Source organism: Pelmatolapia mariae, linkage group LG10_11 (assembly GCF_036321145.2).
Source record: "Pelmatolapia mariae isolate MD_Pm_ZW linkage group LG10_11, Pm_UMD_F_2, whole genome shotgun sequence".
NCBI lineage: Eukaryota > Metazoa > Chordata > Actinopteri > Cichliformes > Cichlidae > Pelmatolapia > Pelmatolapia mariae.
The window spans coordinates 38,004,357-38,030,725 of record NC_086236.1 but is presented as its reverse complement, the minus strand read 5'-3'; the positions used below and the strand labels follow the sequence as shown (position 1 = coordinate 38,030,725).

The following is a 26,369-nucleotide window of genomic DNA, read 5'->3' as shown; positions in this document are numbered from 1 at the left end:
TGGGCTCCGTGAGTTTTTGTGGGCTGCTAAATGATGATTCATAATCTAAATCAGACACACAGTTTTCATTCCTGCTGTTGTTGTTTTTTTAATTGAAACCATGTACAATAATTTTTCTAATAACCACATTCTACCTAGCACAAACAGCTCTTTGATATAGTTCCTGTCAGTCTTTTTATGATTAAGATTTGTAAATACTGAAGTATATAACCCTATCAAACTAAAATGAACATTTTTTAAAATAAATATTTTGTTGTAACAGTAGACAGCAGACTGATATGTGGAATTCATGTTTGGTCTGCAGGTCCACAGCAGGACACCAGAGTGATGGAGCTACAGACAAAGGTGATCCACTGGTTGGCTGCACAGAGATAACAACAAAGTAAAAAAACCCTTGCTCAACTAGCCAGCAGCTACAAGCATGGTGTGTAATATAGTTATACGATGGTTTAAATGTACACAGAATGATAGCAACAAGCTTAACTTTTATCAGACACTAGTTCAAATCAAACAAGTAAGTCACTTACCATTGTTACCTTGTGTTGTAAAGAGGCAGCCTGTCACTTCCTCCATTCTCCTGTCCACCCCAGACTGCCTGCTCTAGTGAAGCCTGAACCCCCAGCAGCTGAAGGTCTGTAGCCAGATGTGTACAGATGTGTCTTTCACTGAGTGATAACTGGCAGCAACACAATATGTTTAATGTTTGTTCCCATTTTGAAAAATCAAGTTTGCTCAATTGACTACCAAAATAATTTTTTCCTTTTGTTAGAAATGATGTGTTTTCCTCATTGTGATCATAAAAGATATATGATATTGTACAAGAGATTAAAGGGACAGGAGTGCAGAGACTTTGTCCAACTCCAGGCCTCGAGGGCCGGCATCCTGCAGGTTTTGGATCTCACACTGGGTCAGCACACCTGAATCACATGATTAGTTCATTACCAGGCCTCTGGAGAACTTCAAGACATGTTGAGGAGGTCATTTATCCATTTAAATCAGCTGTGTTGGATCAAGGACACATCTAAAAGCTGCAGGACACCGGCCCTCGAGCCTGGAGTTGGACACCCCTGCTTTAGACTGTGCCACGAATGCTCCACTTTGAAAAGTTACTTTTGCACTGAGCCTTTGTAGAGCTATGGCCCAACATGTAAGTGTGCGTGTGCATTATGTGTCAATTAGTGTGGTGATGTCCAGTTGTTTTATATACAGTGCCAGGCGATAGAAAAAACCCTCCTGCGTCCACACTTTTTGTTATGGTCAACCTTTTTTTATTCCACTTCCTTTACTTTCATCACACCCAAATTTGCTGACATTTGTAAATCCTTGTATTGATGTTATGATTATTCTTCTTTATTTTGAGAAGATGATTGCTATTCTCACAGCAGTCTAGCGTCCACAGTTTCCCAGATATCATTTTCAAATTAAATCACCTCAAGTTGATTTAATTTAGGTGAAAATCAGGTCAAGCTCAATGTCACACCAAATGTGAAAATCGGTTTTATAAGCGTAATTGTCTAACTATTTTTATGGATTGTCTTCCAACTTTATAAAAAATATTCTAGGCCTTGGGGGACACGAGTACCTAGGCTAAGGCTAACCTTGACCTTTATTGTTAGCATTCAAGGTCAAAGTTGGCCTTATATATCATATAAAGGGGCACGGAGAGAGCTGTGCAAACACTCGTTATTTTTTTAATACGACACCCTACGACATAACAATGAATGGATAAAGTTTTACAAACTCACACACTATAAATATATCTTAAAATCTAAAGTTTACACTTTGTAGAAGCCAAAGGTTTCAGTCTGTTCAGAGCTTTGGTTTCCACTGGATCATCTCCAAACTTTAAAGCAATATATTAGTCATTGGGGAACATAAGAACTTTCTTTGTTTGAGCTCTTAAAAACATGTTTCAATACACCATTTTATAACTTCACAGTAACACAAGAAGATCAATACACTACACTAGATTTCTATGTTACCAAAGCTGACATGAGCATTAAACATCAGTGTTTTAGTTTAGCTCTTGGCCTTTGTGGGGAGTTGTGCTCTCTCTGTGCTTTTGAGGTGGGGTCTGTCACTCTGATGCACATATTTTGGGAGTCTCACGTTGGGTTATGTCGTAGGTTTTCAAAGGGTTTTGCAGATAGGACACAGCCATTGTGGAGATTTCCTGCTAAACCATAAATCCTGAGTAACTGAGTTTAACATAATTATGTTTTTTGGACTGACTGCATTTTAAACATGACGTCAAAATATCAGTTGTGTTGTGTCCCTGGGGAGAAACTGTTAGAGGGGGATTAAACGTTCACACCAAACCATTTTCTCTGTGTGCTCTTATTTTTTTAAATTCTTTGAACCTTTTGCTCTTTGACTACTCTTCTGATGGCTCTGTCATTCCCTCAGGACTTGGCTGACTCGACTAGTACATGAGCTTTACATTGAAGGCCCAGAGCACCAAGATTCATGTTTTTACAAACAGAAAAAAGTAAAAATAATAGCGAAGAAAAAAGGGCCACGCCTTCTTGCTGTTCTGTTTACAGTGAAGGCAGGTTTAGAAAGTCGGTTCCAAGTTTTTGAAATGAGGATAAACTTAGTGAAAGTCAGAAAAACATCAAAATAAGCGAGAAATGTACAGTATCTCCAAAAGTGGCACATATACAAGCCCCTCTGTCTGTCTGCCCTCACTTACCATCACCTTCTCTGTCTGGGTAATGAAAGCCAGATGTATGTGCACGAGGCCTTCGTTCACCCTCCTCCCACTCTCTAACTGTGCCTCTGTTTCTCTTTCTGGGGTTTCCTCTGCAGGCTCTATGCCTCTCTGTCCCACCACCAACTAAGCAGGAAATACTCTCGGTTCTTGGCCAGAAGGGAGGGTTCTGTTTCTAACTACTACCAGATGGAGGAATGAAGGAATGGAGAAAAAGCTATAAACGGACTGTAGCATAGCACAAAAAAGCTGAAATCGACTGATTTCTTACTCAGTGTTAAATATTTTCAAATGTGGCTGCAAGTTTTTCTTTTGCTGCTGTGTTTTGCTGCACCCCTCCTCTCCCCTTCAATTAAAAGAAACAGCTAAATCCTAAAGTCATAAAACAGCCCAGCCCATAGAAATCCCCCTTTGGTCACATGCACACACACACACAAATATCAGTTCAATTCAATTTTATTTATATAGCAGCCACCTAAAGGCACTTTGTTTGGTAAGGTAAAGAACATAAAATAATAACCACACCTTTTTACTTTATTCCTGTCTTGATCACAAAATTGCTTTGAAGAGAGCAGCTGACCTTTGTTTGGTTACTCATAGGCACCAAAGTTATTTGGCTAAGTTTGGGAAAAGAGCACGGTTTGATTTAACGTTACCAGAAAGCTCAGTTTTCCAGGGCAGCTGGGACTGATTGTCTGAGCAATCTCTACGTTTGAGTAGCCTGCTGGGACTGGAGACATGAGTGTGCTCAGTGCTGCGGTGTTGTAAACATTGTGAATAAATGGATACTCACCCTGCAAAGCTGCCTGTGTGTGTGCTGAGTCATTGTCACAATAGAAGCATTTCTTATTTCATTTTTATGGTGATTGATTTCAAATAATCTGCTCTTTTTAAATCCCTTGTCCAACTTATTGCATCCTTAATTTTGTAAAGTTGACATTACAGACTTGAAAGAGAATATTAAGCCCTAGATATCAGAGACATCAGAGTCACACAGTGGTTGAAGATAGCAACAAAACTTAATGTTAAAAATTATTGTAAATGTGTAAAATGATAAACCGGCAATAAAGACAGAGTCACTGGTCTACTATTAGTCTGCCATCTCTCTGTGACTGAACTGGGGTCAAGTTATTTGCCAAATACATTTAAATACGATTGGCAATGACTTTATTTAAATGCTGCAGTCGTTCTAATAGCCTGTGCTCATCTACATACCCAAAAATGAATGACTTACTTTCATACGACATACTAAACAATGCAAATGTATTAAATAAAACAAATTAATATTAATGTACTTAAGCTCTGCTCACACGTGTTTTTGATTTACACATAGCACCATTTTGGGTGAGTAAAAGTAGGCACATTCAGACAGCAAGCTCACCAAAACCTTTGAAACTTGGTTTCTAGTGAAACCTTGTTGGTATGTTGTGCCTTAAGATGAGTAGTGTTGTGAAGTGAATTTCACAACACTACAGACACACAGTCTGTAGTGTTGTGATTTATACAACCAAGTCCCAAACAAAAATCTTGGTCTAACATTAGGCCCCTTATCATTTTAATTTGTGTCAGGCTAATTCAAATGAAGATATACATGGTTTGGAATATGATATACATGTGCATGCGTGACAGTGTTTCAGGACTTATCTGAACAAAGACAAGGACTTTTTTAGCGTGAGTCATCTATTTAAGACTTCTACTATCATGGAAAATGTCATTTATACATCTTACTTTTGAAACAGAGATTGGAGATGCATAGATGCATAGAGTGACAGCCATTTCGTTCATTGCTTGTTGAGACTAAAACCCATTCATGTCCAAAATCAGTTCATTAGCATTTCCATGTAATATGTCATCACTGTACATAAACTCAAGGACTGCATCTCATGTTACTTCACTTTGGCATTCGTTTCACTTCATACAGTGGTCATTACTTTCAGTGAACCAGTACGGAAGCGCAAGATCTTCTTTTTAAGTGCATGTGAGGCCTTTATCTTGACAAAAGCCTTAGGCTGCAGAGGTGCTCCAGATGGAGCAAGTGTTGATGGGAGGGAAAGTCTTGGGGGTAATTGCTGTGGCCAAACCAGACCACCACTTTCATCTGAATCACTGGACAATGAGCTGGAATCTGGAGAGTCAGCCTCACTCATGCTCGACTCAGACTCTACCTGACCTGCGTGAGAATAATCATCGGTGGCCTGACACAGTTGCGTTTGGTCCCTTTCCAACTGAAACTCCATGTGCTGATGATGGTGGAAATGGTGCGAGGTTGTGGGGTAAGCATATGATGCGTGTGTAGGACGGGGTTTACGTGTGCGCCTAAGACAGCAGTTTTGGTTGCTTTGCACAGGTATTGTCACAGGTGGCTGATCAGCTTCATCTTGGCTGAGCTCCAAAGTGGACAGCGAGCGCCTGTAGCTGCCGCTACTTTGTTGCTGCTTTTTGCTTCTGGGTTGATTACCGCGGCTTCCCCTTCCAGCGTTCCCACTTCCACTACCATCCCTCTCGACTGTATTAAACTTGCGCTCTGGAAACCTTTGTAAGCTATTCTCTGACTGAGACCTGCACGCCTTCTTCCCTGGCTTTCTGCTGGCACCACTTCTGTCTTCATTTGATCGACATTTCTTTGGGCCTCCTCTGTACCTTGGGGGTTGGATATGAAAAGCCATGGGTTGCTGCTCCTGATGATAGAGTCTTTCTGGAGAATATGCACATCGGTTGGATTTGGACACCCCAGGACCTTTGTGGTGGTTGGTGTGGTGATGTGCATAAGCTCGGTTGGAGGTCCGACAAGGTTGACCTGGAATATACTCTGCACTGACCAGATGATCTTCGGGAGAAGATGGTTGAGTAGACTTTGCTGCTGCTGCTGGAGGGGACTGGTACTTGGGGAGATGTTGGGATAAGTCAGGCTCAGTAGTGCTGGAGTCTGGTTGGACATCTTTACAAGGTGGATAGTCAAGCAGCGTCATGGAGGCTTGCCTGGGTTTGGTATAAAGCCCCTTTTGCTGGAGATGATATGGGAGTGGTGGATCTTCAGTAGGCCCTATCCTAAGGTATTGCTCCTGATCTAGGTTATGGCCAGCCTCTGAAGCAATTCCTTCTGACCACTGGGAGGGTGCAATGATCTCTTGAGCCGACTCCTGTTTTGGTAAATGTTGCTCATCCTTTTGGCACAAACTACTCTGCCTTACCACATTAACAACTCGGGCATCATGTGCCAGGCTCGTACGAGGCTTTGAGGGCCGTGTGGGTAGAGTTCGTCGTTGAATCACTCCAAATATGTAAGTCTCAACCTTTTGGGTTTGTTGATAATCATACAGACTGGGGTCAACTTCTTTCAATTTCCCTAAAGCACCGGTAACGATGGCATGTCTTGTCAGGGTGGACATATATGGTTTTTTTTTCTCTTTCTCACCACTCCCCTCGGGGGCTGAGAGGGAACATGAGGTCACGGGGTAGCAATTCATTTCAGAAGATCCATTTTGCTTGGCTACACGGGCTTTCCCTAACAAAAATAAAAAGCAGAGGCAATACATATGATCATTCTGATGTCAGTTCTCACTTTAATGAACATTTACCTGGAATTATGAATCTTGACCATTGCAGATAAAAATGAAAAACTATGGACCAGTGTGACACTTCTAATTGAAACCACATATATGTGGTACAGATACACAAACAATACAGTAGTTTTCACTCAATAATCTATGAACCTTATTAGAGGAATAATATACCTAGACTCTTCCATGTGCTTAGACTGCAAGGATTTAAAATAAAACGTCAGTGTGATAACCATTAAACGTGTCTACACCAATGTTTTGTCTTTATTTTACAGCCATAAGCTAAATTTTCAGGTGTCAAGAAAGGCTAGGGTTAGTCTAGGATATGAAACCTTTTATGTGCAGTAACTTTCCACAAGAGTGGAATTATTAGAAAACCGATAAAACATCAGCTACTGTCTGTCGCTCTATGTTATAGATGTGAAACTGAACTGGTTTTGAAAATATGATACAATTACAGTTCTAAGAAAAGTTGGCATGTATGTCAAATGTAAATTAAAAACAGAATCTTATAAATCTATATTTTATTCATAATAGAAAATAGAAAAGATGTTTGACGTAAAAAAAAATGTGGTCATTTTGAAGTTGATGGCAGCAACACTTGACAAATGGGACAGGGCCGTGTTCTCCTTTTAACAACCGTCCATCAGTTTCTGGGAATAAATTTCTTCATCACTATGGGGTTAAACTTGTCTGAAGGGGCTCACAAATGTGTATGACATGATCCACAAACACAAGCTAAGATTTACAAATGTGAGTCATTTTGAATACTTGCAAACTTGTGCTTCAGTCCGATGACAAATACAAAACAATCTGAATGTATGTAAATCGATTTTACAAATCCATAAAAAAAACCTGAACAACTAGAGCTGTTCAACTTCACAAGCCTGGTCATTTTTTTTCAAAATGCTTCCTGTGGATAGCTCGTCCTTCCTCCATCATACACACCAACAAATATATTTATCAATTATAGATTAATGCAGAGGTTCCCAAAGTGTGGGGCGCGCCCCCTAGGCGGGGCACAGAGCCATTGCAGGCGGGGGCGCAGTATGAAAAGAAAAAAAAACAAAGAAAGAATGCTTGGACACTGCTAGCATAAAGGAAAGGTTTGTGACGGGGCTCCCACACAAACGCAAAGGAGGAGATGAAGCATCGCCAAATTTGTTTACAAACCAACTTCCTTCCAAGCCAAAGACTAGAAAATATGGTGAAGCATATCTTCCCTTTGGCTTCACCTGCACAAGTGCCGAGGTAGGTCTCTGCCACAGAATTAGTTTTTCCTGCGTCGGGAGCGCGCGCTGGGCTCTCAAACTCACAGACAAACAGGATCCCACATTCTTGATTTTTAGTTCACAAACACTTGTTGTAATGACTAACTACTCCTGACATTTTGGAGATGTTAGCTCTTTATACAGTAAAGTTACAGTGGGATACAAATAATATCAGGCTGATCCTGCCGTAATCTGTTCCCCCGGTTCAAATCACGGACAAACAGTATCCCACAGTTGTCCCACAGCAAACATTTCTCTTGTAAAACAAAGGGGGGCCTAACCAAAAAAGTTTGGAAATCACTGGATTAATGTATGGTAAATGTATGTAATTGTGCCCCTGCATAGGAGAACACAGCATGACAGCACATCCCTGTGGCTTATCTTTGTCAAGTAAATGAAGTGAATGCATGCTAGCTTTCTGTAAGCACTGTGAATATACAGTGGCTTGCAAAAGTATTCAGCCCCTTGAACTTTCCCACATTTTGTCACATTACAGCCACAAACATGAATCAATGTTATTGGAATTCCACGTGAAAGACCAATACAAAGTGGTGTACACGTGAGAAGTGGAACAAAAATCATACATGATTCCAAACATTTTTTTACAAATAAATAACTGCAAAGTGGGGTGTGCGTAATTATTCAGCCCCCTTTGGTCTGAGTGCAGTCAGTTGCCCATAGACGTTGCCTGATGAGTGCTAATGACTAAATAGAGTGCACCTGTGTGTAATCTAATGTCAGTACAATTACAGCTGCTCTGTGACAGCCTCAGAGGTTGTCTAAGAGAATATTGGGAGCAACAACACCATGAAGTCCAAAGAACACACCAGACAGGTCAGGGATAAAGTTATTGAGAAATTTAAATCAGGCTTAGGCTACAAAAAGATTTCCCAAGCCTTGAACATCCCACGGAGCACTGTTCAAGCCATCATTCAGAAATGGAAGGAGTATGGCACAACTGTAAACCTACCAAGACAAGGCCGTCCACCTAAACTCACAGGCCGAACAAGGAGAGCGCTGATCAGAAATGCAGCCAAGAGGCCCATGGTGACTCTGGACGAGCTGCAGAGATCTACAGCTCAGGTGGGGGAATCTGTCCATAGGACAACTATTAGTCGTGCACTGCACAAAGTTGGCCTTTATGGAAGAGTGGCAAGAAGAAAGCCATTGTTAACAGAAAACCATAAGAAGTCCCGTTTGCAGTTTGCCACAAGCCACGTGGGGGACACAGCAAACATGTGGAAGAAGGTGCTCTGGTCAGATGAGACCAAAATGCAAAACGCTATGTGTGGCGGAAAACTAACACTGCACATCACTCTGAACACACCATCCCCACTGTCAAATATGGTGGTGGCAGCATCATGCTCTGGGGGTGCTTCTCTTCAGCAGGGACAGGGAAGCTGGTCAGAGTTGATGGGAAGATGGATGGAGCCAAATACAGGGCAATCTTGGAAGAAAACCTCTTGGAGTCTGCAAAAGACTTGAGACTGGGGCGGAGGTTCACCTTCCAGCAGGACATAAAGCCAGGGCAACAATGGAATGGTTTAAAACAAAACATATCCATGTGTTAGAATGGCCCAGTCAAAGTCCAGATCTAAATCCAATCCAGAATCTGTGGCAAGATCTGAAAACTGCTGTTCACAAACGCTGTCCATCTAATCTGACTGAGCTGGAGCTGTTTTGCAAAGAAGAATGGGCAAGGATTTCAGTCTGTAGATGTGCAAAGCTGGTAGAGACATACCCTAAAAGACTGGCAGCTGGAATTGCAGCAAAAGGTGGTTCTACAAAGTATTGACTCAGGGGGCTGAATAATTACGCACACCCCACACTGCAGTTATTTATTTGTAAAAAATGTTTGGAATCATGTATGATTTTCGTTCCACTTCTCACGTGTACACCACTTTGTATTGGTCTTTCACGTGGAATTCCAATAAAACTGATTCACGTTTGTGGCTGTAATGTGACAAAATGTGGAAAAGTTCAAGGGGACCGAATACTTTTGCAAGCCACTGTAGGTGGTAGCTGAACTGTACTACCGTTTAGACTTAGTCAGTTTTGCTTATTCCACTGCACTGTACTGAAACAACAAACAAAAAAGCAAACACAATGAATGTGGCATATGTAATTCTAAAATTTATCAATTTTTGTTTACTACAAATCTTTCTCCTACACAGCAAAATCTCCAGTGTTAAACTGACACTAGAGAGTGTCTATATGAGTGCACTCCTCTGAGTGTTAAATGAACACTTTTGACAGTGTTATATTTTTAAACGTAACCTAGTCAGTTTTGAAGATTAACAATGGCTAACACTGAGCAGTGCTGATTTTCAAACACTGGAATATTTCTAATATTTTGAGTTATTTTCCAGTGAGATTTTGCTGTGTAATTTTTGTTATTCTTAAAGACTAAAATGGAGTGAAATCACCTGTATAAAGCTGAGGTGTGTCAAATGATCATTTACCATATCGTCCATTTCTTCTGACAGTGGCACCCAAGATGGCTGAAATAATTTAGGTTGTATTATGCATCAGTTCAAAGCACTAATTAGTGTTTACTGGCTAATACAGTGCAGTGGAAAGCAAAGGATGTTACAAGGTGGCAGCCAGGGAAACACTCTGAAGGTCAACATGAATATGAAAATGGGGTCTCCCTGTGTGTTTTACTAGTTTACTAGTAATTTGGACATATTTTAAGAGTTGCACTACATGTTTAAATTGCAAAATAAAGTCATTTTTATACATATGTGTATACATTTTCCTTATGAATTAAATTTTACTTTTTCAGGGTTTTACTCGGTCATTTCACCTCCACTGACGAAATTAGGTAGTTTTTTCTGAAAAATATTATTTCCTGACCCTGCCATTTGTCCAAAACGCCTGCAAACCTGTTGATGTCAATTTGTTTTGTTATATGGTGACCCCGTTCAGTCCTTCTGAACTGAGTCGTTAATGGGTCTCTGTCTGTGTGTGTGTGTGTGTGTGTTGTTTTTTGTTCATTTAGCAAGACGATATCTGTATAAAAGGCCCCAAGTTCAAAGGATAATTCTATTTGAGTTCTTATACAGGTGTTTGTAAGTTTATATACTGTTCATTTAATGTTTAACCTTCTGTTAGTTTGAGCCAGCCCACCGTCTGGTGACGTCATCCAGTTAGTAAGGTGGCCAGTTTAGTGTCGAATGAGAGGTGGATTCGTCCGATGGGATGTGATGTGTGCGTGAATAATAACAAACCACACACGCACACCTGTGTTTACAGCCACAGGAACTGAGTCGTGAGAATAAAGTGCCTTCTTCTGTACTCTGGGACAATTTGGCCTTCAGTGGTGTTCTGGCCGACACACCAGGGTGACCATAGTGCTAAAGAATGAATCAGTGCCATAATGCTGTGTATTTCTGATATCTCCACTACAATATCTGTTTTTGGCTTAGTTGAAGAGGATGGTGTGAGATTATAGCAAATTCTTGGATTGCTATTGATATTACTGATTATGCTTTTGCACACTAGTAATTCTCTTCGCATCTATTTTCCAGTCATGGTTGTGAGTCTACTAGTCTCATACATATAACAAACGAAGACCTGTAAAATCATTCTGTCTTCGTTAAAAGTAAACTGTGGTACATACACAGATTAGGCCTAATGACCAGCTGCCAATTATGTTGTGTTGGTCCCTGTGTTGCTGCCAAAACAGCAAACATCTGTGATGCACTGTGTATTCTGACACCTTTCTATCAGAACCAGCATGAACTTTTTCTGCAATGTGAGCTACTGTATGTTGTGTGTTTGATCAAAGCACACGGCCCAGCCATTGTTCCCCACATGCATCAATGAGCCTTGGCTGTCGCTGTCGCTGGATCACCACTATTACTGTTACTGACACCTGCACACTGGTAAAATCCCACAAGAGCTGCAGTTTTGGAGATGCTCGTTGGAAAAAACTGACCTTTGAGTGTTTGAAGGGCGGAGCCCAAAGGAAGCGGGGTACTAATGTGATTGGTCACTTGATGGACCAGTGTACCTCAGTTTGTGGCAGCAACATTGAGCTCTGTTAGAAACCATATTTCTTTACATTTTGGAAAATGAAGTTTGCCAAATTAACTGTCAACACGTATTGTTTTCTGTGTAGCAGTGGAAACGCTGACAGCTGTTACTGGATTACTTTAATGCTAAACTAGAGGTTTTTCTTCGTTTGGGCGCTGCTGTCCGAAAAGTCTAAATTCAGTTGATTGGTGCGTGCAGGATTCAGCTTCAAGAGCAGGGAGTTACTGCAGGAGTGTGCATCTGTTGCAGTGTTCACAAAGCAGACACTGTCACATGCAACATGGCTTGTTTGCACGCGTAGCTGTTGAGCTCTACACTTGTTGAATTAGCACACTGTGCTGTTGATTTTTTTCCCGTGTGGAACTTTTGACATTAATAGAATTTCATGCTCCCATGATAGATCTAAATTACTCACAAATGCATGCTTTTGTGAGTAATCCACACACAAATACAAAGTAATTCAAACACATGGAAAAATGTAGCCATAATTCCATATTAGAACATAAGCCCTTCAAACTGGGGCAACAGCCCCAGTTTGAATTTGACCTGTGACCCTTTGCTGCATATCTTTCCCCCTCCCTCTCTTTTCTGTCTATTCTTCACTCCTAAACTGTCAATAAATGAAAATAAATAAATATGATTTTAAAACTTACACAAATTATTGTATTTTTCAATCTTAGTTTCCAGTTCTGGATCATATAATAGACATTTGTGAGCCTTTCAATGTAATAATGTATACTTTATTGATCTCCTTTATTGGGGAGATTCCTCTCTGCATTTAACCCATTCACTCAGTGGAGCAGTGGGCAGCCACTGGGCGCCCGGGGAGCAGTGTGTAGGGACAGTACCTTGCTCAGGGGTACCTCAGGGTAGCCGTTCAGTGGATTCGAACCCCCGACCCTCCAATCATGGGGCCACCACTCTACCTACTGAGCTATCCCTGCCCTGAATTTTACCTGAAATGAGTTGGCTGGCATCCAGATTAGTGGAATCTGATGATTTGACTTCACAGTCCACCTTCAGCTCTGCCACCTGCTCTTCTAAAGATGTGCTTAAACCCCAGGGAGTAAACTGCAGACTGCTCTGTAATACACACAGAAAGAAATTCAAATTGTCAAAAAAATCATCAAAGACTGAACATTCATTCCAATGCTGTGTGCTTCTATTTGTGTTCACATTTTATGTCAAATTTTCTTCCTATACAGAGGCTACTCATCGCCGTGGTGTATATTAAATGTAACAGTTGCTTTGGTATTCATGGCTTTGGCTGCCACAGCAGCTCTACATGTTTGCTTTGCTAGTTTTACGCTGAACACCCTTCTTGATGCAACCCCCAAGCAATGTTCCCTCTAATTTGTGCACTGTGGTCACGCCAGCATCGAATCCATCCAAGTTACATGGTTTATTAAAATAATCAAATTACAGCATTTACATTTATGTTAGACTACTTTTAATTAACTGCTTTAGCCCACTTACAATGAAAATTAAAAGAAATCTTGTTCATGACCTGTGTAGTATGTTAACACTATTGGAAGTAAAAATAACTTGAACTCCAATTTTGAAAACACAACTTTCTTTTTTTCTTTTTTTTAATAAAGATCTGACTTGTATTATGAGTGTGAGTCTGTGGTCTGGGAGAGAGTCCTGTAACTCTGTCTGCAAAATACAGGATATAATGACCAATGTTGGGCAATTAATTACATAGTTACTTCTTCAAAAAAGTTACTGAGTTATGCAAACAACAAAGTTTTTTGCAGCTGTTTACCTAAAAATGCAGCCAAGGCGTTTTTTAAAATAAACATTTCAAACTATTTCCAGAACAATCAGCTGTTCTGCATCAAATCTGATGCCACACAAATTATTTGTGCCACTCCAAAAAATAATTTCTGTCCACTATGAGATAAAGGAGAACAACAGCCTGATACCTGCAGGCCTGACAACAGGAGATGTATCACTCCTGTAACACCTGTAACATTCAGCAGTCGCCTCATTGTTCTGACACACACAACAAAACTACTGACTACACTACACACTAACTACACAAGATTTGCGCTAAACGTCGCAAATCTCTCACATCTCAAAACACCGCCGTCACTCCTAAAACTTCCTCCCGTTTCTTAACAACTAGATGCTACGTTGCCATATCATTTTTTGATTGGTCGACATGGTACATTTTTCAACCAATAGGAAAGGGTGGGGGTTTTTGGTTTTGTTTTTGCTCACAGGTGGAGAGCGCTTTGGAGCGTTTTCCTTATAAAACGCCGTTTTTACCGTTTCTTCCCCCAGTAAATATAAACAACGATAGTATTCAGGAAGAAAACCAAACATTGCAGATATTTTTATCATAACTCTGGTTTTACGTGGCCTATCAACACAATTTAAAAACTGGTATAAAGTCCACACTTTTTCCGTCAGTTGTTCCGTCTGTCCTGCTCACATCTCCAATGGTTGTACACGTTGTGATTAACGTGACTTCACTCCACATCAGCCACGCCGCTTTGCTCGCTAAAACACCGGTGTCAGCACATAAGGACGCTGTCATAGCCTGTCAACCACATTGATTAGCTGCGTATATACGAATGTGAATCGCATCATTGGCTGGACTATGGGATAAGGTGGCATCGTTCTAATCCCATACGGGAGCAGCCAGTCACTTACTGACTAACACTGCAGAACAGAATTGTTAAAGTATTCATTTTAATTTCAATTCAGGTTAGATTTTTCTGTGCGCAGAGAACGTGCCAGCAGTGCGCAGCTTAGAGGGAACATTGCCCCCAAGGGACCCTATAATCATTAATAATATAAGTAAATTTAATAATTTAATAATTTTTTGAAGTTGACATCATACATACTTTTAAATGAAGTTATAGGAATCTCTTGGAATCTCATACAACTACTCCCTAACTGCACAACTGTGTGAACAGATGCAAAAATGCTTTCTAGTCATTCCCGGGATGAGAGTAGGTAGAAACAGACAGAGCAGTGACCTAGACATTAACAGACAGCTACACCCACAAACACTTACTATCACAATTAAACTACACCATGTACAATAACAGGTACCTTATAGCTTAACAAGTGAACATGCAGTTCACTTGTTAAGCTATAAGAAACATGGTTTATTCACAGGGAGTAAACATTTAGCCAGTATGCCATTGTAGGCTGCAAAACGCAATTTTTGAATTCTAAAGTTTATAGTTAATTTAGCTTTCACTATAAATAGAGGCCCTAATAATAATAATGCTGGCAGTAAATTGAGTCTTTCCTATTTTTGCAGTGCATTTATACCACCTGAGGCTGTCACCATTGTGATAAACCCCAACATTTCAGGAGGACGTCCTGGTCCTTTGGATGTAAATTTCTCCGCTTTTGTGTGGATTATTGCAAACATCTTGCTTCCTTCTGTTGTTGTTATCGGCTCTGTTGTGTTTAGCGGATTTGAATGTGTCCCCCTACCTTAAGAAAACTGTCCTTCCCATATTGTTCTGGTGGTTTATTGAGGGAGGAACACAATCAGACCTTGTATTCAGTTAATCATAAACAGAAATCTAGTTTCTGGTTTGGTAATTTCTTATTTTAAACAAGCATTGGTGCGTCCTCTGAATACAAAAAGTCATCTCAGTAGATTCAAATTTTCACCCAATCTTTAATCTCCCTTTTATTTCAAATAAAGTGGTTCTTTGTCAGCTCCTGTTCTTACCAGACATTTGTGTGATTATTGAGGTATTGCAAGTTTGTTTTAAGGATTTTCACAGCACAGAATCTGTTCTTAGATTAGTTTTTAATAGTCGCTTTAGCTACTTACTCTGGGGACTCATTTATTTTAATTCTTTTGGTTTTGTTTGACACAGGTGATCACAGGATTCTCAATTCTTGCCTTGGTAACTTGCACTTGAGCATCTATTTCCACTATTATGCTGATGATTCCCAAATCTACCTGCCCCTGAAAGAAAATAATGACACTTCACTAAAACTATTGTGAAAATGTCTCAGTCACATTGAAGACTGGATGACCTTAAATTCTGTTAAACATTAACAGGAACAAAACTGAAGACATGACACTTCTCTTTCACACCTTCAAATGCTCTAAAATGCCACTGCTCACCGTTTACTGGTCTCTCTGAATGGTTTTGGACTGATTTTAAGATTTTATTATATGTTTTTAAATCCCTTAATTTGTTTACTTCAGCAGATCTTGCTGATCTCTTAACTCCTTATATTCCTTAAAAGTCACTGAGATCTTTTGTCCAGTCACAAAGACTCAAGCTAAAAGAAGGGGGGAAGGAACTTTCTCAGCCACTTAACTGCTGACCATAATATTTAATTACAGAGATTGGAGCATGCTGTAGGTATCTAACAGATCTATCTAACAGACACCAGTTTGTTTGTGTAAATGGAGAGTCCTCTTCACATGCTGAGGTTAATTATGGAGTTCAACAGGGTTCAGTGCTAGGACCAATTCTGTTTACATTATACATGCTTCCCTTAGGCAGTCTCATCAGAAGGCAGACAGAAGGTCCTTCAGCTGATCCAAAATGCTGCACCAAGAATACTATCAGGGACTAGAAAGAGAGAGCAGATTTCTCCTATACCGGCTTTTCTCTTAAATCCAGAATCAAATTTAAAATCCTGCTCATCATTTACAAGTCTTGAATGATCAAGCCCCAGCTTATCTTAAAGACCTTATCTTAGTAAACTGGGACCGTATCACCCCATTAGAGCACTTCACTCTCACACTGCAGGCTTACTTGCTGTTGCTAGGGTATTGAAAAGTAGAATGAGAGGCAGAGACTTCTGCTCCCAGTTCAGGTTCAGAGACAGAAACACTCTCTACCTGTAGGCTTAAAACTTCTTCACTCATCTACAGGTCCTTCTCAAAAAATTAGCATATTGTGATAAAGTTCATTATTTCCTGTAATGTACTGATAAACATTAGACTTTCATATATTTTAGATTCATTACACACAACCGAAGTAGTTCATGCCTTTCATTGTTTTAATATTGATGATTTTGGCATACATAACTCATGAAAACCCCAAATTCCTATCTCAAAAAATTAGCATATTTCATCCGACCAATAAAAGAAAAGTGTTTTTAATACAAAAAAAAGTAAACCTTCAAATAATTATGTTCAGTTATGCACTCAATACTTGGTCGGGAATCCTTTTGCAGAAATGACTGCTTCAATGCGGCGTGGCATGGAGGCAATCAGCCTGTGGCACTGCTGAGGTGTTATGGAGGCCCAGGATGCTTCGATAGCGGCCTTAAGCTCATCCAGAGTGTTGGGACTTGCGTCTCTCAACATTCTCTTCACAATATCCCACAGATTCTCTATGGGGTTCAGGTCAGGAGAGTTGCCAGGCCAATTGAGCACAGTAATACCATGGTCAGTAAACCATTTACCAGTGGTTTTGGCACTGTGAGCAGGTGCCAGGTCGTGCTGAAAAATGAAATCTTCATCTCCATAAAGCTTTTCAGCAGATGGAAGCATGAAGTGCTCCAAAATCTCCTGATAGCTAGCTGCATTGACCCTGCCCTTGATAAAACACAGTGGACCAACACCAGCAGCTGACATGGCACCCCAGACCATCACTGACTGTGGGTACTTGACACTGGACTTCAGGCATTTTGGCATTTCCCTCTCCCCAGTCTTCCTCCAAACTCTGGCACCTTGATTTCTGAATGACATGCAAAAGTTGCTTTCATCCGAAAAAAGTACTTTGGACCACTGAGCAACAGTCCAGTGCTGCTTCTCTGTAGCCCAGGTCAGGCGCTTCTGCTGCTGTTTCTGGTTCAAAAGTGGCTTGACCTGGGGAATGCGGCACCTGTAGCCCATTTCCTGCACACGCCTGTACACGGTGGCTCTGGATGTTTCTACTCCAGACTCAGTCCACTTCTTCCGCAGGTCCCCCAAGGTCTGGAATCGGTTCTTCTCCACAATCTTCCTCAGGGTCCGGTCACCTCTTCTCGTTGTGCAGCGTTTTCTGCCACACTTTTTCCTTCCCACAGACTTCCCACTGAGGTGCCTTGATACAGCACTCTGGGAACAGCCTATTCGTTCAGAAATTTCTTTCTGTCTTACCCTCTTGCTTGAGGGTGTCAATGATGGCCCTCTGGACAGCAGTCAGGTCTGCAGTCTTACCCATGATTGCAGTTTTGAGTAATGAACCAGGCTGGGAGTTTTTAAAAGCCTCAGGAATCTTTTGCAGGTGTTTAGAGTTAATTTGTTGATTCAGATGGTTAGGTTAATAGTTCGTTTAGAGAACCTTTTCATGATATGCTAATTTTATGAGATAGGAATTTGGGGTTTTCATGAGTTATGTATGCCAAAATCATCAATATTAAAACAATGAAAGGCTTGAACTACTTCAGTTGTGTGTAATGAATCCAAAATATATGAAAGTCTAATGTTTATCAGTACATTACAGGAAATAATGAACTTTATCACAATATGCTAATTTTTTGAGAAGGACCTGTATTTTCACTCACTACGTGTTTACAAACCACTCTGCATTTAACAATTATTTATTATTGATATCTTGCTGAATTGCCAAATTTCTCCACAGTGATGTGAGGGACCGATAAAGCAGGGGTGTCAAACTCAATTGCACAGAGGGCCAAGACTCAAGGCACACTTTAGGTCGCGGGCCAAACAAGATAAACATTTATTGAACACACTAAAACAATGTTTTTTAAACATAAATATGAATAAAAACAGACAGGAATATTATTCCAGATTAAATAAACTTAAAAAATAAACTTTAATTTTAAATATTTTGCTCTTCATAAAAATATACCCTGTCAAAATTATGCAAGTTAGAAATATGAACATGCTGCCAAAACCCCCAGAAAAAATCAATGAAAGCATACACAAGGTTGGAGCCGCATGTAGACGGAGCATTGCTTCAGGAATGGAATAAACTGTGCGGGCCATTCAGTGTCGTACTTTGCCTTGAGTGTCCCATTACACTGCACCTCCATCTGAATCTGCACAGGTGCAGTTCAGCAAAGTCCGCTGACTTTGTTCAACATTACTTTGCAACAGCGAAAGTGAGGCAGGTTGCACTGGTGCATTTGTGACAGCTTCATTTGAAATGCCTTCACCGCATCATACATGCCATGTCCATGAACTGACAGATTTCCTTGCTGAGCTCAAAAACTCGATTGAGAATTTTTCCCCAACTCAGCCAACGGACCTCTGTATGATAAGATAAAAACTCTGAATCTATTTCCCACATAAAAGACTGAAATCGACGGTGATTTAAACTTTTAGCTCAGATAAAATTTACAGTTTGCGTTACGGTGATCATTACATGCTCGATTTTTAGGACTTTACCACACAGTGTTTCCTGGTGTATGATGCAGTGATATGCTGTTAACTCACCGGTACAGTTCTCCTGCATCTTTACTCGCATCCTGCTGACTAGTCCACTTTTTTCACCGCAAAACACCGGCGCTCCATCTGTTGTAAGTCCAACAAGTTTGTCCCAGGGCAGTTTCATGTCGGTTACACTTTGACATACGTTTTCAAAAACGTCTTTTCCTGTCGTTGTCCCGTGCATCGATGGATGAAGATGGCCAGCTGTGCAATGTTCATCATGTCTATACTTTCATCCACAGCAAGAGAGTATGCAATAAGTTTTTGCTTCTTTCACACAACTGTGTTCTTAAATCAGTGGCCATCTCACAAACCCGATCAGCAATCGTATTTCTCCTCAGGCTCACATTTGCCAAAATCTGCGTTTTGTCTGGACACAAGACATCGCACAGCTTCATCATGCAGCTCTTCAGAGTGGTACCGGGCTGATTTGGCTATCTCCTCTGATACAATAAAACTTGATTTCACAACAGCTTCACTTTGTGATTTTGCTCTGGTGAAAAAAGTCTGCTGAAATGTCAGATTCTTCTTTAGCTCTTCTACTTTCTGTAGTTTCTGCTCTCCATTTAGGTTTTTTAGCTTATCCTGACGTTTTGTCTCGTAGTGCTGTCTTAAATTAAATTCCTTAATTACAGCCACATTAGCTCCACTAATAAGATACGGGTTTACTAGCAATGTCTGTAAATATATATTCAGTCTCCCACTGGCACTGAAAGGCTCTGCTTTCAGAATCAACTTTTCTCTCCACCATTGTGAGCGGCTAGATTGACTCGGGAATGTTCCCAGGTAGCCTAGCGTTCAGCAAGAAGGCGGCAGCGCTGCATTATGGGATCTGTAGTTTGTATATTATTAGCGCCTCACATCGCCGGGCCATGCATAACAATAATAGTACATCGATATAAAATGATCTCGCGGGCCGGATATAAATGTACGCCGGGCCGGATGTGGCCCGCGGGCCTTGACTTTGACACATGTGCGATAAAGTCATATAGAAAACAATTACTTTATGTTATTGCTGCTAAAAGTGGTTGGTTATGCTTAGTTTTTAGACATGAATGTGCTAACGATGTCTATCAAAGTCCCCAGTCATTCAAGTTGAGAATGTCTAACTTAATATGTTCTATAAATACATACTGCATAATTTGGGTTCTCTATTCTTAAAGTCAAAAAGAGACAGGGCAACAGGGACGGTGGGTGAAAAAGCATGACAAAACCTTATGTGTAAAAATTGGGTAGCACTAGTAATTTCTCACTAAAGTGATCTAAAAGGTTCAAATTCAAGCTAATTAATGTTTAAACCTGTGCTGCATGTGCAAAATATGGCTACGCTCCATGTGGCTCTGTTACTTGATTATGTTGCATGTGTTTATGGTGCGTTTGCATGAGGTTGTATGCACATGCACATACATGAGTACTACGAACAGCTGCTTTTCCTCATAGTTATGACTTTCATCATCAAATTTTAGTGAAAACTCAGAGGTCATGATCTTGTGTTTTCAACTTACTAATTCTAACCCTAGAGCTCACTGTGAAGACTTTCACTAGCAACATGTCTCGTCCCAATTACATGGTATGAAAGCAAGCCCAGGTTCATTAAATGAAAGAGCTGGCAGTCTGCAAGGTGGAAAGGTATTCTGAAATTGGCAATTAAAATTTCATAAAAGAAAAATGCATAGTGATACATGTAAGACACAAAAACATAAAAGGATGTATAATAAAAAATTATAAAATATTAGGATGTGAATTAATTCTACTAATTCAGACACAGAAGGAACAGATGTGGACACGCCCTTGTGACCATGAGTAAAAGTAAATAGTTGATGGCAAATATATTTGCAGTTACTTTGTGTCATAAGTGTGTTACGTTCCCCTAAAAGGGTCCAGGTGATGGGGGAAAGTAACAAAAAGTGTCCGCGTCGGAAAAAGGAGGCAGGGAGGCAAAAGGGTTAAATTAAAGAGTTTTATTAAAGTTTCTATTAATAACTCAGCTAAAAGAGACAGACAAGCTGCTATCACCATTTAAAAAAAACAAACAAAACTCAGGCATCGGTCAGTAAACTGAAAAATAAGTAAAAAAAAAAAAGAGTTCAGTCACCAAACACTCCTCTCTGAAGAGCAGGAGTAAACAATCACCGAACACAGCTCACTAGCTGCACCGACACCAACATGGCTCTCTGGCACCAGAGCTCACCTTACTCTGGCCTTAAATACCTTTAATTGCTGATGGGAGACAGCTGTACAAAAGAAAAAGGTGTCACCTAAGGCAGGAGAGACGGTAGGACACGCCCACAAAGGCAATTTCAGGAGGAGGCCCTGCTAGGGCTGTAACAAGTGTCATGATAACGTTGTATGTAACAATCAGAATTATTGTCTGAAGGGCCAGAAAAATGCCATACTGGTTGCTATACTGATACACCTGATATCTCCAAAAGTTGATTCTGTTCATCTGGACGTAGCATTTTGTGGGAGAAACGTTTCGTCCATGTGACTTCTTCAGTCTCAGCTGACTGCAGGTTTCCCCAATCTTATAAACAGTACATTTGCATAATGACTGAAACCAGCCCACTGAAGGAACAATGGGCTGGGAGGTCAGTTCCTCATAATTATGCAAATTCTCATGGACATTGATCAACAACCACTGATCAATGGCCATGAGTCCCATTCACAGAGAGTTGATTCTCGATTCAGAGATGGTCTTTCCCTTTTCACGTAAATGGCCTCCTTGACTCCGCCCTCAAACCAGCGTTCCACCCTGTCCAGGATGTGTACATCCTCATCATTGAAAGAGTGTCCACTGGCCTGTAGGTGTAAATAGACTGCAGAGTCCTGGCCTGACGAGGTAGCTCTTCTGTGTTGTGCCATCCTCTTAGCCAGAGGTTGTTTGGTTTCCCCGATGTATAAATCCTGGCAATCCTCCTGCACTTAACAGCGTACACTATGTTACTCTGTTTGTGTCGGGGGACCCGATCCTTGGGGTGGACCAGTTTTTGGTGCAGCGTGTTTTGGGTTTTAAAAGCCACAGAGACAGAAAAATGCTTCTCAACTGCTCCGATACTCCTGACACATATGGGATCACTACAGGTTTTCTCTTGGGCAGCGGTTGTCCTTCTCTCCTGGATCGGCTGGAGCTTTCTTTAGGTGCCTTCCCAGCTTTGACAAAAGTCCAGCTGGGATAACCACATTTACTCAGGGACTTCTTGATGTGCTGTTCTTCTGCCTCCCTGGCTGTTGTGTCAGTGGGGATGGTGTTCGCTCTGTGTTGTAGCGTCCTGATGACACCCAGTTTGTGCTCCAGTGGATGATGAGAGTCAAACCTTAGATACTGATCCGTATGTGTAGGTTTACGGTACACGTCAGCTTTTAGATGTCCCCCATTACTGATGGAAATCTCACAGTCTAAGAAGGCTAACCCGCCACCTGATAGTCATAGTTTATTAGATTTTTATTAGGATTTTTTTTTTTTTTTAGTTACTATCTAATTAGAACAGACAGGACTGGGTAGAGGAAAGCGGAAGAACAAGGAAAGAGAAGTTGGATAGAAAGTTAACAGAAGGAGAGGGAGAGAAGAACAGAGGAGAAGAGGGTTAGAGAGAGAAAAGAATGAAAATGTGCTTCAAGACATGCTGAGAAAAACAGGCAAAAAACAACACAGTAGGGAAGCCACAGCAACAACCAACTTATGCAAAAGTAACAGTAAATAATAGATATTAAATGTTACTGAGCAGCATACAGTACTAATAATACATGATATGTATATGTGTACTGAGTGAGCCAGTACACACCTGAGCACCCAGCCCCGGACACCAACAACCACCAGCGGGCGGGGGCACCAGCCACTGGCAGAGAGTGTGGGGAGAGGAAATAGGCCCCCACACCTGGAGGGTCCCTGAGATGTTCTGAGAGAGGTGGAGTTTAAGACCTGACCTGACACGCAGACACAAACATGGGTTCCCACCCTCATGCACACATATATTAATACTCACTCATTTGCCCAACATGGAGGCACACAGAAATGAATGTAGTACACACTCCCTAACATACTCCATACCCCCAGGTCTAGGCACCAGCACCCACTAAGGGGGATTCCGCTGCCAGGTCCATGAGATGGTCCCTTTTACTCTGGGGTGGAGACAAGCCGACCATCCCTGCCCCACAGCAGCAGGGAAGCCCACCAGCCCAGACCCCAACCAGGCACGCAGCTCCTCCTCCTGGCCCCCTGTCCCAGACGGCGAACAGAGAACGAGGGTGTGAGAAGTCTCCACCCACTCATATGTGGTGTTGCTGCATCCCAAATGCCCTATATGTATGTGTCTTTAGAGTGTAAGGTATGTGAGTGTGTAAGTTGTGGAATAAAAGTGAGGGACAGGTGGCCAGAAGGAGACAGAGAAGGATTACCTCCCCTGCACCTCAAGCAGGTGAGGGAGCAAAGTACCCCCTATCTGAAGCCAGCTCCCCTGCTGACCCTCATAGGCACTCCCGTTCCCTGAAATCCACCAACGGCAGGGATCCACCAAGCCCACTGACCGCAGGCTTCAACTACAACTACAGTAACAAAGGAGGAACATAACTATGACCCCCCACCACCAGTAGGTTATGCAGCCGATCAAAGGAGCCCAGAGAGATTGATCTAATGCAACAGAGGCTCTATCAAGACTAATATGGTCTATCGAGTTTTCTCTTTATTGGTTAAAATTAGGATTACTTTTATTTTTCCAGGTTATGAGGATAGTCTTCTTTCTATAACTAATCTTTCAGATGGAATAAAGACTTTTCTTTCAAATATATGTTTCAAGTACTTAATTCCTTTAAAAATGCAGTCTGGGAATTAATCGTATTATTGTTCTGTATTATGTCAGGGTTCTCCAAATGGGTGTACGTTTGCATGGGATTAATGAAGACTGAAACATGCTGGCATGTTCTTCACAGGGATTGTGGCTATGTGTTGGAAATGTTATTTCTCACACACAAGCGGAAACTGCTCACTTGTTGCAGCACTTACTTCTGTAAGTTCCACACAGCATTGACTTAATTACAGTAAAAATTCTGCTAGTAAGAGCTTACAGTACCTTTTACTTTTTTTCATATCTTTTCTCACTTTCATAATAAAAAGAACATTTCATTTTAATGCTGTATAGATAACTGGTATGACTGATTTATAGTCAACTGATCTAAACAGGACCTTAGTATTTTTTAAGTATAACTTAAAAGACTTCATTATTTTCATTAAATTATTTTAATTTACTTGTAGACATTTTTGATGAGCTGCCTTAGATATTGTAGACATCCATCCATCTTCTTCTGCTTATTTGTGACCAGGTTGCAGGGGCAGCAGCCTAAGGAGACAAGCCCAGACCTCCCTCTGCCCTGGAACCTCCTCCAGCTTGTCCAGGGGAAAAACCAAGGAGTTCCAAAGCCAGCTGAGAGATATAATCTCTCCAGCGTGTCCTGGGTCTGCCCCAGGGCCTCCTTCTGGTGGGACATGCCCAGAACACTTCACCCAGGAGGCATCCTTGTCAGATCCCCGAACCAACTGGCTCCTTTCAATGTGGAGGAGTAGTCAATCTACTTTGAGCATATCCCGGATGGCTGAACTCATCATATCTCTAAGGGAGAGGCCAGCCACCCTTCAGAAAAAGCTCATTTCCGCAGCTTGTATCTGCAATCTCTCTTCTTTCGGTCACTACCCAAAAGTCTTAACCATAGGTGAGGGAAGGGACATATATCGACTGGTAAATCGAGAGCTTTGCTCAGCTCTCTCTTCACCATGACAGACTGGTACAGGGTCCACATCATTGCAACTGCAACACCAATCCATCTGTTGATCTCCCGCTCCCTTCTCCCCTCACTCGTGAACAAGACCCTGCGATACTTAAACTCCTCCACCTTCTTGAAGATGGCAACCACCACCCTAGTGTGCCAGTCCACAGATATTGCCCCTGATCTCCAAGCAACATTGTACAGGCCTATCAATCAAGACAGGCCCTACAACATCCAGAGATTTCAGGAAGTCAGAGCGAACTTCATCCACCCCTGGGGTCCTGCAGCCAAGGGTTTTGCTTAACTGCCTCAATGACCTCATCTCCGCTGATGCACTCCACCCACACTACACACAGTAGAGTGCCGCTTTCCCCACCTGAGTCACGTGACAGTATGCCAGAATCGCTTCAATGCACTCCCAAAGTCTTTTTCCATGGCCTCCCTGAACTCCTCTAACAGCTGAATTTTTGCTTCAGCCTCTGCCCAAGCTGCGTTCTGCTTGGCCTGCCGGTACCCACAGCTGCCACCTGATCCATCTCACCACTAGGTAGTGATCAGTTGACGGCTCAGCCCTCTCTTCAGCCTAGTGTCCAAAACATACAGCCTTCTCCTCCCCTGGCCGCCAACGAACACAAACTGCCAGGCCACCAGGCGCTGGCCCTCGGGCACCCTCCCCAGGCCTGGTTCCCGGCCAGGGACCCGGTAACCCTATTCCAGGCAGGGTAAAATCTTTCCTAGATTTTCTACTCACAGGGGGTTTTGAAATAAAAACACTCCTTTTTAAAAACAACAACTGAATATTATGTAAACATTTGATGTTTAAATTTATATTTGTTCATATTTTTTGTGTCTGAAGTGATATGTATTAGCTGTTTCACACAAACATGTATACAGTCACTTTAATTCTTTCTTGCTGCACCAACAGGTTGTATGTATTTTTAGAGCTAAGAAAGTAATGTGCTATGGAGTATCACTGCAAAGGCTCTATAGGTTGTTGTTTATTCATATTATACTTACTGTAGTTGCTCACACAGCTACAGTAAAGCTGTAAATTACATTTTTGGTTTTTTACATAGTGTTCATATTGTTTTAATTTTAATCCAACAATTTGTTTTTTCAGTACAGGTCAGCAAGTTCTCATACAAAGCAAACGTTATGATCCACAGAAGGAATGCATTCCCTAACAGGAGAACTCATTTTTTAACATCTCCTTTTCCCTTCAGAAGTATTCAGCTAAATAATATGATGTGAAGTGCAAACTGTAGACTTTGCTATGTGTGGCAATAGTTCAGTTCTAGTTGAGCTAGTCATGAAGAATACTTGTGAAGTATCACTTGGAAAGCCATGGAAATTACTTTATTTTAAAGATGTTGAGCACCTTTCTTGCTTATGAAACACAAGGTTATCCTAATCCTTTAAGCTTAAATTTCAAAACTTAAATTTTAACTACTGATTTTATCTACTGTTCTGATTTTATCTACTGTTTTTTTAATCAATTTTAAATCATGCTTTTTATTTGTTTTTGTTTTTAATGGCTCTGTAAAGCACTTTGAATCACCTTGTTGTTGAATTGTGCTATATAAATAAACTTGCCTTGACTTACAGTATTTCACACTTGTGAATATGACCGTATCCTAAAGGTTTAATTGGCTTAA

At 41.1% G+C, this 26,369-nt stretch overlaps 1 protein-coding gene across 1 annotated transcript in view; it reads right to left on the bottom strand.

Moving 5' to 3' along the window:
* Positions 1 to 3,170: 3,170 nt before the first annotated feature.
* Positions 3,171 to 26,369, bottom strand: part of LOC134637766 (dapper homolog 1-like) — a 29,961-nt gene continuing 6,762 nt past the window's right edge. Inside the window, exons 2-3 of the mRNA XM_063488284.1 lie at positions 12,536 to 12,662; positions 3,171 to 6,215 (exon numbers count right to left, since the gene is read on the bottom strand). Of these exons, the coding sequence (XP_063344354.1) occupies positions 4,624 to 6,215; positions 12,536 to 12,662 (1,719 nt within the window). The 3' untranslated portion in view covers positions 3,171 to 4,623. The remainder of the gene's footprint in view (positions 6,216 to 12,535; positions 12,663 to 26,369) is intronic.